This window comes from Saimiri boliviensis, chromosome 2 (genome assembly GCF_048565385.1).
Source record: "Saimiri boliviensis isolate mSaiBol1 chromosome 2, mSaiBol1.pri, whole genome shotgun sequence".
Lineage (NCBI taxonomy): Eukaryota > Metazoa > Chordata > Mammalia > Primates > Cebidae > Saimiri > Saimiri boliviensis.
In genome coordinates, this window is record NC_133450.1 from 89533691 (window position 1) to 89548679 (window position 14989).

Here is a 14989-nt window from a genome sequence, read left to right on the forward strand (position 1 = left end):
CTATTTGTCATTAATAAACAGAACATCCATTTTTCTATATCTATCCTTAAAATAAGTACGAAGTCAATACCTGGAAGGGTTCATAGAATAAAGCTTCAACTCCTTCAGACAGACCTCTAATTAATCCAAATGGGTTTCCAAGTACATCTAAGCCCAATACAAGGACATACATCTGTTTCAAGAACTAAAAAAGAAATTAAAGTAAGTCCTCACAACTGTTGTAAGACAGATCATAACGAAGTAGAAAAAAAGAGATTTACTGATAAAATTAAGTTTGTGTTAAAAGAAAGCTGTATGGAATAACCGCCACCACGTCAACTAATTGATCTTTGACTATGTGCCAGGCACTATGCTAATACTTTACACAGTTATGTGACCTTGTACAAGTCATTTAGTATCTAATGGCCTGTCTTCTAATCTATAAAATGGAAGGTTAGGTTGGGTAGCTTATGCCTGTAATTCCAACACTGGAGGCTGAGATGAGAGGATCACTTGAGGCTAGCAGTTCATGACCAGACTGGGCAACATAGTGAGACCCCATCTCAATAAAAAATGAAAATTAAAATTTTTTTGAAATGGGAAGTTACACTGTCCTTGCAGGGGTGAGTATGCATATTAAATGAATACATAATTTAGTCATTCTTAGTTGTTTTTACTACCACTTTACCATCACTATTATTAATAAAATAGATGGAAAATAATAACAAAAACAAAAAATAAGGGAAACTGCATCCTTATTTTAACATGTAACAACCATAATGTCTGTATATGTCACAGGAGTCAGAATATTCCAGCAGTAGAAGGAAAGATGTCACCCTGCAGTTCCATGGTATAGCAGTTTTACCCAAGTGACCTGCAACAACTACTGTCTCTATGCATACAAACTTGAACCACAGAGTAACTGAGGCACAGGGAGGAAACGGGCTTCGAATTCTCTTTGAGATTCACTAGATTATGTTTAGGAACTATAATCACTAAAGAAATCAAGTATAATGACTACAAATTCACTATTCTTTCCCAAAGTGGTAAAAATACAATTGCAAAGGAAAAAAAGGAACAGGAGGAAAATTTTCAAAAGGCGTATAAAGAGGGGTAGAACTAAAGAAATGGAAATTAATGCCCATCAATGACAGACTAGATAAAGGAAATGTGGCATATACACTATGGAATACTTTGAAGCCATAAAAAAGGATGAGCTCATGTCCTTGGCAGGGGCATGGATGAAGCTGCAAACGATCATTCTCAGCAAACTAACACAAGAATAGGAAATCAAACACTGCATGTTCTCCCTCATAAATGGGAACTGAACAATGAGAACACATGGACACAGGGAGGGGAACATCACATACCAGGGCTTGTCAGCGGTTGGGTGGCTAGGGGAGGGACAGCATTAGGAGAAATACCTAATGTAGATGATGGGGTGATAGATGCAGCAAACCACGATGGCACATGTATACCTATGTAACACACCTGGACATTCTATACATGTGCCCCAGAACTTAAAGTATAATAATAAAAAATAAATAAAGAAATTAATCATTGAAGAAAACCACTAAATAAGGAAATTTCAAACTGAGTAAATTAGACAAACATTACTGCACACTATACAATCACATGCAAATGTTTTGCTATTTTATAAAGTATATTCCTTATGAAATACTATGATAGGATATTACCTGTTCACTGTAATGCCTAACAACACTCCATATAAGCTGATCTCTCTTGTAAAACTGATATCGAATTTCATAATAAGCAAGTCTGGGAGGAGAAAAAGGAAAGATTCAAAGATACCAAGATATATTATAAAAAAATAAATGGGGCTTAAAATTTGAATGACAGCTAATGCTAATCATAGCCAATTCTTTCACAATTGACTTTGTACATTTACCATACACAATTTATGATTATCCTAATAAGGTTACTAAATTATTATAAAAATGGTACATACGTTTTTCATATATGGATAAAGAGTGAAGATGTTTTTTAAAAGTCAACAATCATCCCACCACAAAGGTTCATTTTCTTATTTTCCACTTTGAATTTTTTTTTTTCTATGCAATGGTAAAACGTTTAAAACATTTTGTATGTCCTGTTTACACTCAACATTGTGGAAAAGTATTTCTCTATGTTATTTAAAACTCTACATAACCATTTTTAAGGGATGCATAGTATGCCACCATGTGGCAGTGTTGTAATAAACAATTCTGTCAGACATTTCCAATTTTTGGTAAAATAATTAATGATGCCATGTGTATGTTGAATATAACTCTTTAACTGAACTTCAAGATTAGATTACTTTTTGGAAAAAAATTTCAAAAAGAGAATTACTGAGTGAAAGGCAACAAAACATTTAAGGCTCCTAACAAATGTAATTTTCCACTTACACCAATAGTATATAAAAAGTGTCTATTTCTTACTCTTACCCCTGACTAGTATTAAATAGGATTTTAAAATGGAATCGTTTGTATTTAAAATCTGTGATAATTTGCTTTAATATGCATGTATTCTTTGATAAATAATAACACCATCACTGTGTTTCCCCTTTTGTTAATTATCTCTTATTGTTGTCTGGCCACTATAACCATTAGAATCTAGGTTTTTGTCATCAATGTTTAATATTAAGATAACAGTTGTTTCTCTGTCATTGTATTTTCCCAGTCTTTTGTTTTTTTAATTGTTTTCATTGATTTTGTTGTAAAATATTTGATCTTTATGTGGTTAAATATATCTTGTATTTTCCACTGAAATGTTTTCCAGTGATTTTAAACTTAGAAAGACATCCTCTATTCAGAGATTTTACTTTTTTTGTCTTTTCAGTTTAGGTTTTATGTTTTATCATTCATTTTCTCCAAAATTTAGTAGTGTACATTTGAGGTGAAAATGATCTACAGGGAATTTTTTTTCACTCAGATAATTACTTGTTCCAATACCACTGTTGAATTTCAATTCAATAACAATATTTAATTTATATGTATCTAGCATTGCATATTTCTAAATATAATTATGTTTTAAAATATGGTCAATTTATAATATATCACTAAAAAATTCAATTATTCTACATTCATGTATTATCTAGATATGAGTAATCAAAGAAAACAAGACTTTTCACCTTATCATTATAAATACAATAAGCATTCCTAAAGAGTATAATCACAAATGGACCAAATTCTCCAAATGTAAGTAGTAAAGTTATCCTTTTCCTAAGTTAACAATGCACAAACGGAGAGAACTAACATCAAGAAACATGAACCTGGTACACCTGCCTCCCAATGTACTCTAACAGAAGTCTTACTTGAATATAAGGTCATCCACATCAGTTAGAGTAGCACCTATGCTTTTCAGCAGCAGGTTGACAGAATGAACTGCAAACATCTCCTGTTTTTCTTTGTCTGATTCTTCACCTCCGGAACCCAAAGACAAACTCAAATGCAACTAAAAGAAAAATAATTCTCAATAAATGAAAGCTAAAAGTGAAAAATTTACATATATAGGATCCAAGTCGTTACAGAAACAAACCAAAAAAATGTCTTTTGATTAGAGTCCTAGTGAAAGCCATTATTTGATACCATACATTAAAGCAGAACAACCCACTTATATTTGATTCTCCTTACTTTTTGATAAAATACAAATTAGTCTGATCCAAAAATAGAGTTCTAATTTTATGCAATGTGTATAAATGCCATTGTATTCATATGAAGAAGACCAACATACTTTTAAAAAATTGCATAATCATTTTGGTTTTTTTTGTTTTTTGAGACAGAGTCTCATTCTGTTGCCAGGCTGGAATGCAATGGCACGATCTCGGCTCACTGCAACCTCCGCCTCCCAGGTTCAAGCAATTCTCCTGCTTCGGTATCCCAAGTAGCTGGGACTGCAGGCGTGCACCACCACGCCCAGCTAATTTTTTGTATTTTTAGTAAAAACGGGGTTTCCCCACATTGGCCAGGATAGTCTCAATCTATTGACCTCGTGATCCACCCACAATGGCCTGCCAAAGTACTGGGATTATAGGCTTGAGCCACCACACCCAGCCAATCATTTTAAGAAGAAAAACATGTCAACTGGCACATAAAGTAATCTGACAGTTAAAATAATAGATAATAACGATAACATGACAAGGTAAGTTACCAAGCTGTCAAGTTTTTAAAAGTATAGTAAGGTTTTCAGCTTCCACAGACCGTCCAACTTAGTATTTAAAAATGAGATTTTAGATTCTCATTTAGCTGCTACTTTGTGCTAAGCTATCATTAGTGCAATAGTGCAAGAAGAAACAGGCAAAAAGTAATTCAATATGTGAAATAAAGTAGATGAACTTCCTTTGTCATTTTGTCATTTCCTAGGCATATTAACTAACTAATATAGAGCTCAAGTAAAGTGAACTTGGGGTAAGGCCAGGAAGGCCTGTGGTTATTTTCTTTCATGTGACCTTCTGCCCACATGAAGAGTCGGGGAGTGCTGGGATCCAAGAAAGGTAACCACGAGTAAACACTGATCCAGCCTTTCCCTAGGGTAAAGTCATCATGGGCTATGAAAATAATTGTTGTTCACAATTTTTGCCATTAGACTTCATGGCACAGTTTGCATGTGCCTAAGAACATGAATCTGGAAATTATCTATCATTAATATTCCTCTAGCATATAAAATCCATAAAGCCATTTTATACCTCCACAGCAACTTTGAGAATAAGCATTCAGTAATATTTAAGGTATTGTTCAATCTCACAAATAACTGATTTTCACTTAAAAATAAAAAAGAAATGGTATATTACCTATCACATAAAACATTATCAGTTTTAAACCTGACACTATCAATATGTCAGCTATCATCAAACTAATATATCAATTTAAAATAATAATTCCATTTTAGAAATTTATTCATTTAGCTGAAGGACTGGTATATGCAATTGAAAGTAATGTGCTATGAACAGTTTTTGAGAATATAAAGGATCATCAATATTTTAAAGAGCTTACTTAATTATAAATCTGGCCCATTACAATACACAAGTTTAGAGCATTTTGGTTGATAGCATTTGTGAATTTACTAAGCAATCACCTTCTATAAAGGCTAAAAAGAACAACAAAAGGGAAAAAGGAAATGGGTTCATAAAGTACAAAATCAGGCAAGTGAAAGGTATCCAATTTTCCACTCCCTTAGTTACAATCGAATTTTGGAAGGAGGAAAAACACCACATCAACAGTATAGTACCTACTTCAGCGTTTTCACATTCTGGTTAGGGCACCCATTATAGCTCTCTGTTTAGACAGTGATAGTAGTTACAAAGTGCAACCAAAACATTAAATGTTGGCAAGCACTTCGCTTAATTAAGAAATGCTTTTGTCAGCTTCTTCCTTGAATAAGGGGGTTATTAATTCAAGACTGGAGAACATGCTTTGGTGGTTTCTCAGTGGGAATTTTGGTTGTACATATGTTACAGAGAATTGTCTTAATTATTTCGATTAATCAAACAAAATTCCCACCAAATACATGATGCAACAAATTAAAACCTACTTTCGTCTACAGACCCTTTAAAAAGTTCTACAACAATTGCACAAAATTTTCAAAATAATAATTACAACAAACCTTAACAGGAGAAATATGGAAATGTTCAAAGAAACTAAGAATTGATATATCAGTCATTGAAGTCTCCATTAACTCTGCATTTAGAGCATCAATATCTTGTTGGATTAACTTTGCCTGAAAAAATTAAAATCAAGAATTTCTATTTTAATTTTTTCTCTATTACATAGAATTAGTTCAAAAATGCTATTTAAATTTTAATTTTATAATTTTCCCAAGAAATAAAAATTTTTACCCGTCTTTTTTCAGCTTCAGGGTCTGTTGTTGGGGTAAACAGTGCAATAATAGCTCCTAGAAACCCCTGATCAATTTTTAAGGCCATTTCCTGAATGAGGACCATAAAATACCTAAGGAATATAAAATCCAAGATGGAAAAGGATTTCTATCAGATCTTTTAATTTTCAGTGTTAAAACTTTGATTTTAATCAAAAGCTATAATTGCATCTTTTCTTTCATCTCCTAAAAATTATGTTAATAAGATCAAAGTCTTGAGACTTTTTCACTGGAGTGAAAGTTTCACTTAAGGTAATACTGCTGCATTACCACTTGGCACTTACAGTCCCAAATGCCACATTCATCATGTCACAGATGAAACAAATACAACTAGATGATGTAGCATATATGATCCAATTTTTAAAGTTCACAGTAATTAAAGAACACAGCTCACAGATACATGTCATTTAGATTTCACTTACTATTTTATATTCTAACTGGAGTTATAAAAGGAAGAAGATAGTTGAAGAAATTCTACACTTTAAAATATGTAAATACTACTAAAATAAGTTGAAGCACATTATTTGACAAAAAGTGAATTAATAGGTTCAGTTGGAAAATACTTTTTACATGAAAGTCACTTTCAAAAAGAGTAAAATTACTTTCAAAGTAGATTTTCATTTTAAATTCCTTTAGCGAAACAACAGGAATCTTTACTTACTTGAACTGTAAGACTTTACTGTACTCATTAAATCTTGTGATGACACTCACATCAACGAAAGGCTTGGGCTCTAACAGGAAGAAGTAACACAGATACACAAAATAGTTTATACTAGGTCAAACTACTGACTATTTAACTTTTATAAATAAGGTATATCTATGTCACAACTTTTTTTTTTTACCTGAATCTAAAGCAATAGATTTTGGAGGGGCAACGGGATGAAATACAACAGGGAACATTGCACCTGGTAACTGATTATCTACCTGAAAGTAAAGAAAACCAACTTAGCAAGATTTCAAATAATTCAAACTTTCAGTTTCAAAGATAATGTGATAGAAGACGTCTCTAATTTCATCATAATTGTCTGCACGTTTATGTGGTGCAATTAGAACTTTCATTTTAAATCTTTAAAAGTTACATAACTCAGCAAGGACAAGGCTTTAAAGAAAGAACTATATAAATACCCTCATAATTGTATTAACAGTGTGGTGTATGTACATCATTAATGAAAATACTTGTATCTGTGGATCCCATGAGATTTCAACTCTCTATGGTTTAAAGAAAATATAAGTAGAAACTGAATATGAAATTAGGGGATAAGGTAAAAAAGAAGAAAAAGAATTAAAGTCGCCTAAACCATACTTAACAGCTAAAAAGAAGGAAACGAGGGATGCTGAGAGGGAGCAAGCAAGCAAATTTATCTAAAAGGAACCTTCAGCAAAGCTCTGCTCTCTGCCCTGAACCATGATAAAGGAAAACCTTATTTGGGATCCCATGACAAATTCATAGGAACATTTAAAAATAACAATCTCAATGCAAAAAAACCCTTTTGCAGGCTAACTGATTAAATTAGTATCAATAATCACAAAGTTTATAAGTAAGATGTTAAACAAACAGGATTATGGAAGAAGGGGAAAAAGCATACAAACAAAAAGAAAAGATACCAATTACAATGTAAACTACAAAGTTGTAAAAAAGAAATTTTATTCTCAAGATTCCCAAAGTGATGATAAATACTTATTTGAGAATGACAATATTACCTGAAGCCAGTACAACCTGGCCCTTAAACTTCTCTGGTGAGAAGACTGCTTAAATTCAATCTGAATTCCTGATAAAAAGTCTCGTTTAATAGGACAACGAATAGGGAGGCGCATTTCCATTGGATCTTTATCAAAATTGACCTGGAAAAAAAGCACATGTTTTTGTGAGCTGTTGTTAGCACAGTAGCTGTTCTATTTTAAATATCTATTTACTGATCAGATTGAAAAAAACTTTGTGTCTCACCAAAAGATCTATCTTAAGGCGATCTACAGTTGAGATCTTTGAAACAAAAGCACCGCTTTTCCACCAAAGTTATTAGAAAAGCAAGAAAACAGTTATAAAACTTTTCAATTATAGAAACTTCAGTTTAAAAAACTGCTTTATAGAAAAGAAAACTTTTTCAAGTAACGAATAATTATGGATTTTTTTTTTTTTTTTTTTTTTTTTGGAGACAGGGTTTTGCTGTCACACAGGCTAGAGTGTAGTGACAAAATCACATCTCACTGCAGCCTCAACCTCCTGGCCTCAAGTGATCCTCCTGTCAGCCTCCAGAGCAGCTGAGACTACAGGTGTGACACCATGCGCTGCTAATTTTAATTCTTATTATCTTTTTCTTTGTATAGACAAAGTCTCACTATGTTGCCCAAGCAAGTCTCAAACTCCTGGCCTTAAGTGATCGTCCGGCCTCAGCCTCCTAAAATGCTGGGATTACAGATGTGAGCCACTGCACCTGGCCCCAAGATAATTCTCAAACAAATTCTGTTTTGCAATCACTAATTGATAGCTTAGTCATTCCTGACACTAATAATATCAATTTTTATCATTTAAGTATGGCCAACATTGACGGGGGTGGTAGAGAACCGAACAGTTTGACCAGTGCAAACTGAACCACCAGACACCAACGACAGAGTAACCAAACTGCATAATTAAACTAGAGCAAGCTGGAAACTGCAGTCAAGCTTCTGCAAACTTTCTGGAGCAAAGGTGACTGTTAGTTTCAACTGTGTAAGGACCCAGGTAGAGTGCGTCTTATTTGTGGATGCCTACTCAAGTCCAACAATTACTCACAACTAATGAATTTACTTGAGCAGGTTTTTGTAGGTTTCTCCTCAATGAAATATATAATTTTACAGTCTTTATTTAGCAATATATATTGGTGTCATTCAAAATATTTTTTAAAAATTTCAATGAAGTAATCTTAACTTCTCCCTAATTTTTCTGAAAAGAAGTTCCATGAGACTATCTGATTTGCAAATATAACAAATTATATAAAAATGCAATAAAATTATTAAAAGACAGGTTTAAATCCTGTTTCACAGTATATGATTAAATAACAATATGTTTTAATTAAAAATATACTAATATGTATCATTAGTCACGCCAATCCTATTAAGAAATAAGACTTTATCTACTAATAAGTAAGTTTAATTCTGAATACATCTTTACTTGGGCATTACAATTTTACTTACTACCGCCACCAAGAAAATACACATAATAAAAACCAAAACAAAAGAACGTTGGTATACCTCAAAATTATTATCTAGCTTAATCCAACCATGGCCTCTTGATATTTGATGTTTCTGATAGGATTGTTCCAATAAGATTATCTGCTTTTGACTAAATGGCTTCCACTTCTGTTTTGGTTTCATCTCCCAAACAACACCAGAACTAAATAATTCACAAAGAAAATTAAATTAGCAACATGTATTTAGGCCTGTGGAACATTATTCAACTCCAGATTATTCTAACTATTGTTTTCTATGAAAATTACATTGGTACAAGGAACTTCTTAAAGGAGCGAACTATACCTGTGTTGCAAGCATACAAAAAGAAAAGAAGCAGGCAAGAAAATACTTTTTCTATCACACATTGACATCAATCAATCAAAGGACTGGCGAACTTTTTCTGCAGAGGGCCATATATCAAGCAGTAAATATTTTAGGCTTTCTGGACTGAGACACAGTCCAAGTTATTAGATAGGCAACTTAGATATAAATGAGATAAAAAAAAAACCTCCCATAAATTTTTAATTGAAACTCAGAATATAAGTGAGAGCAATTCTTAAAAACAAGTCTATTAATGAAAAAAAAAACTTGTTTTGTGAAAGTAGTATGTCACCCAATTAGTGCCATTAATTAGCAAAGTCAATTGCAAACATTCATCTATTAAATGATAATGCATAATGAGCATCTTTAAAAACGCCACTTCACATAGATAAGTGCTGTCAAATACTCATATTGATCAATGAGAATTTATTATTTTACTTGCGCATATATATCACTTGGAAGGCATTTATAAAATTCTATTAAATTCTTCTCTTGATATTTGCCTTTTCGTATATCAATATGTTACAAGTCAATCACTTCCAATTCAAAGTTAGGTAGAAGCTACTCAATTGCACAAATAAATTTTGTAATGTGGAAATTTTCTTACACCTGCATTGAAGTTAGAAAAAATGTTGCTGGTACTGGAGTTGCAGGCCATGAAATATATCCTCTCCAAATACATGTGGAAGTGGAGGTTTTGCTTCATGTTTTAACTTTGGACAGCACAGAAAGTACATGGAACATCTTGATATTACTTGAGATTCAAACATTAGCTGTCTTCAAAATGACTACACTGTAGTATAAATTTTTCACATAAGCACTTATAATTTTAGCTTGAAATTCATTAAAAAAAATCAACTCTGCAATTCTGCAACGAAAACTAATTTCCAAAGCCACTATTATTGCTTCATCAATTCTGCATCAAAAATTAATTTCCAAAGCCACTATTATTGGTGCTCTGTGATGGTGGTTGAGAGTGATTCTTTTTGTTCAAAAAATTTTAATCCTAGCCCAGAACTCAAGAGTACAACAAAAAGTTACTGATGCTAACCCATCAAACTGCTGTGTGGCAAGACAAGTCAGAAAGAACATTCAGCTTCTATTTCTGGCAAAAATTCACAAAACTAATGAAGGTTAAGACCACAAAACTGAATAAAGTTTACTATCTGACATTAATGGTTTGATAACAAAAGGCAAACTAAAATTTTTCCACTAAGTACCTACTCACAAACAATAGGCTTTAAGTGCTTTACTTTGAGACGAAGTTTCACTTTTGTTACCCAGGCTGGAGTGCAATGGCACGATCTCGGCTCACCGCAAACTCCGCCTCCTGGGTTCAGGCAATTCTCCTGCCTCAGCCTCCTGAGTAGCTTGGATTACAGGCATGTGCCACCATGCCCAGCTAATTTTTTGTATTTTTAGTAGAGACGGGGTTTCACCATGTTGACCAGGATGATCTCGATCTCTTGACCTCGTGATCCACCCGCCTCGGCCTCCCAAAGTGCTGGGATTACAGGCTTGAGCCACCGTGTCCGGCCCAAGTGCTTTACATTTTCACCAGCTATATGAATTAGTCCAACTAAGTCTTTTTCTGTTCCACACACATTTTTCCCATAATCAGTTGTATGTATCTTCAGGTTAATATGGAATTAGCATTTCCTCAGACTGTTTAAAAATTTTCTCACCTATAGTTGTCCTAGGCAAACTATTTAGATTAACCTAGAGGTTAACCCTTTAGTCACTTCAAACTAAGCACTGACTTCTCAAATATACAACTGAGCAGTATCGGTAACATCTGTAGACTCATCAAGAGCCAGTATCATTTGCCTTGTTTTTTTAATTGACTACTGACGTTCTAAATGTCTTCCATTCTTTAAGCAACTGTTCCCACTGAAAGGCTGACGGCCTTAAACAAATTCATTTTCTCTGGATACATTTCTTTAGCTGCTGCAGACACAATTCAATTAACTCACTATTGGTAAAAGACTTTCCTGGCTTGGCTAATACATGAGTCACTCAGAAACTTACTTTGCTTGCAACCTATTATTGTTTTTTTATATTTGTAAAGATTCTGGGATCAGATATGTTGCCTTAAACTTTCTAATTTGTCTAGCTGTTGCTTCCCTGTGATTTGGAAATGTTATGGTAAGCGTTTAGTTTGCAAACTATATTATCAACATATGTTGTATTATTTCGGCACAGCTATAGTTTCCTAACATAATAAAATAATGCTTTTTTAATAAGAAGATAACCCACATTCCATTATGCCCTAAAAGAATAACATTCAAAGTCCATTTTTCTCTTCTTGTTTGACATGATGGATATATATCAGTAATATAAAAAAATGCTGGAGAATAATATGCCTGAACTGAAACACAGCATTATCTGTAGTGCACTGAGTAGCAGTGTCAAAGCAGCTATGTAAAAAAGAACAGAAATCACTGTGTCCCAACAAAACATTATTGATAGGAAACAAACTGATTTTCATAATTTTCAAGTATTATATTATTCTGTGGATTTTTTTCAACCATTTACAAACGTAAAAAAAAATTATTCTTAAAAGCGGAATTAAAAACAGGCAGTGGGCTAGATGTGGCTCATAGGTCAAACTTCGCTGGCACCTGAATTAGAGAATAATGCTTGCAGAACATATATATTTAGATAATAATAAAATATACATCTATAATATTTTACTTTACATGGCTTGTTTATATTAGTCAATGTTCGTGTTAACAATGTCCTAACTATAAAATGTATTTAGAGGATATCAGTGAAGGCACTGAATAAAATACCTACTATAGACAATATAAATCCAACATTATTCATGATAAAAACTCTGAGACAACGTAAGGGGGAACTTCCTCAACTTGATAAAGAGCACCTACAAAAAACTTATAGCTAACATCATAGTGAGAAACCAGATGCTTTCCCACTAAGATTAGGAACAAGGCAAGTATGCCCACTCTCAACCACTCCCACTTCAACATAGTACTGTAAGTCCAAGATGTGATCAGACAAGAAAATAAAGTTAGGAATGAAGAAATAAAGTGTCTATGTTCACATCTGACATGACTGTCTAAACAGAAAATCCCAAAAAAATCAATTAAAAAAATTTGTAACTAATAAGCAATTATAAAAAGATTGCAAAAATACAAGGTTAATATATGTCAACTGCTTTCTTATATGCCAGCAATAAACAATCAGAATTTAAAATAAAAACACAATACCATTTACATTAGCACCAAAGAAATGAACACCTATGTATAAACAAACTCTAATACAATGTGTATGTGACCTAAATGAGGAAACTCCAAGTCTTTCAACAAATTATGTTGGAAGAACTGGACATTCATATGCGATAAAGCAAATCTAGACACAGAGCTTTCACCTTTCGCAAAAAATACCTCAAACTAGATTAGACTTAAATATTAGTTCGAGATCAGCCTAGGCAACATGGTGAAATCTCAGTCTCTACAAAGAAATAAAAAATACTAGCCTGGCATGGTGGCATGTATCTGTAGTCCCAGCTACTCAGGAGGCTGAGGTGGGAGGATTGCTTGAGCCCGGTTGGTGAGGTTGCAGTGAGCAGAGATTACACCACTGCACTCCAGCCTGGGCAACCAAGTGACACTCTGTCTCAAAAATAAATAAATACATATATACATAAAAATAAATAAATATAAAACACAAAATTATATAACTCCTAGAAGACAGTAGGAGAAAATCTAGGTAACTTTGGGTATAGCAAAGACTTTTTATATACAGCAACAAAAGCACAATCCACGAAGGAAAAAAATCGGTAAGTCTGACTCACAATATAAAACTTCCGTTGTTAAAAACAGTTACGAGAATGAAAAGATAAGCCACAGACTGGGAAAAAATATTTGCAAAACACATATCTGATAAAAGACTGGTATCCAAAATCAACAAAGAACTCTTTAAAACTCAACATTAAGAAAATAATCTAATTTTTAAATGGGCAAAAAATTTGAACAGGTGGCTCAGGAAAGAAGATATATAGATGACAAATAAGCATATGAACAGATCCTAACATCATATGTCATCAGAAAACTGCAAATTAAAACAATGAGATACTACTATAACTCTAGTAAAATAGCAAAAATCCGAAACACTGACCATATCAAATTTTGGCAAGGATGTGGAACATCAACTCTAATTCATTGCTGCTGGGAATGCAAAATGGTGCAGCCACTTCATAAGACAGTTTGATGTTTCTTACAAAACTAAACATATTTTCATCATAAAATCCAGCAATCACATTCCTTGGCACTTACCCCCAAAACGTTTTGTGTAGAAAACATATGTCTACACAAAACCTTGCACATGAATGTTTATAAAAGCTTTATTCATAATTGTCAAAATGTGAAAGCAACCAAGATGTCCTTCGATAGTTGAATGGATAAACAAACTGGAGTAAGAGTCCATTCATACAGTGGACTATTAGTCGGTAATAAAAAGAAATGAGCTGTCAAGCCATGTGAAGAAACGAAGGACCTTAAAAGCATACTGCTAAGTCAGAGAAGTTCATTTGAATAGGCTACATACTGTTTGATTCCAACTACATGAAATTCTGAAAAAAGAAAAACTTTGGAGACAATAAAAAGATCAGTGGTTTCCAAAGGTTTAGAAGAGGAATAGAGGGATTAACAGGAGGAAGCTGAGGGACTTTTAGAGCAGTGAAACTATCTTATATAATACTGTTAATGGTGAATACAGGTTATTACACATTTGTCAAAACTCATAGAATGTACAATACAAAGAGTTAGATGTTAGATAGGGAAGTTAGATAATAATGTTAGACAATAATAAAATTAGATAATAATGTAGTACCAATATCAGCTCATCATTAGTAACAAACATATCACATGACCGCAAGATGTTAGTAATAGGTAAAACAAGAGTGTGGGTATATGAAAACTCTGTATTTTACAGTTTTTCTCTAGACATAAGGCAGCTCAAAAAAAAGGTCTGTTGTTAAAATTATAAAACTGGTGTTTTTCCTTTGAAAGTGTAGATATCACTGAATGTGTACCATGTCATAAAAAAGGTAATGAAGTTATTTTAGATAAATTTTTAAATGTTCTTATAAATAAAGGTAAACCAGACAAATTAGGACAGGATATATAATATTAAAGTAAAAAGAAGTTTTATCAAAGAACAAAATAAAAGAAAATATTGGACCTATATGACTAAAAATGATGTCCATGTTTAGTTTAAAAATACCATATAATACTGAAATATATAACAAAGAATGTATTACCTAAATACACATAAATACATTAACATTATATTAATTGTATGTATGATATCATTTATAACCATTAGTTTGTCAGGTGTTATGCAAAGTGCATTACATAGATTATCTCTTTACATAAACTTTTATCCTTAATATTTGCTTTTATTTCCCCAAACACATGCTTATTGATAGATCTTATCCTGGTTATATTTGGTATCATGTCAATCATTCCACCCATCAGCCTCCAAAAAAGAGTCTTTCACCAAATTAAGTGTGATTTTTCAAATCATTCAGATACTTATCTTATACAGGTATAAACAGAACTAGAGAAAATAACTGGTCCCAAAACTATTT

At 32.8% G+C, this 14989-nt stretch overlaps 1 protein-coding gene across 10 annotated transcripts in view; it reads right to left on the minus strand.

Annotated features, from left to right (window-relative positions):
* The window catches only part of VPS13C (vacuolar protein sorting 13 homolog C), a 194741-nt gene that overhangs the window by 21497 nt on the left and 158255 nt on the right, over nucleotides 1-14989 (minus strand). For 9 of the 10 annotated variants that reach the window (XM_074393857.1, XM_039468891.2, XM_074393856.1 and 6 more), the window contains 9 exons: nucleotides 9079-9220; nucleotides 7552-7692; nucleotides 6693-6774; nucleotides 6512-6581; nucleotides 5813-5924; nucleotides 5581-5694; nucleotides 3293-3432; nucleotides 1677-1758; nucleotides 71-184 (listed from right to left, as the gene is read on the minus strand). In XM_074393857.1, coding sequence (XP_074249958.1) covers nucleotides 71-184; nucleotides 1677-1758; nucleotides 3293-3432; nucleotides 5581-5694; nucleotides 5813-5924; nucleotides 6512-6581; nucleotides 6693-6774; nucleotides 7552-7692; nucleotides 9079-9220 — 997 coding nt within the window. Of the gene's footprint in view, nucleotides 1-70; nucleotides 185-1676; nucleotides 1759-3292; nucleotides 3433-5580; nucleotides 5695-5812; nucleotides 5925-6511; nucleotides 6582-6692; nucleotides 6775-7551; nucleotides 7693-9078; nucleotides 9221-12874; nucleotides 13011-14989 lie in introns of those variants that run through there. The other variant, XM_074393861.1, reaches the window with a different exon arrangement.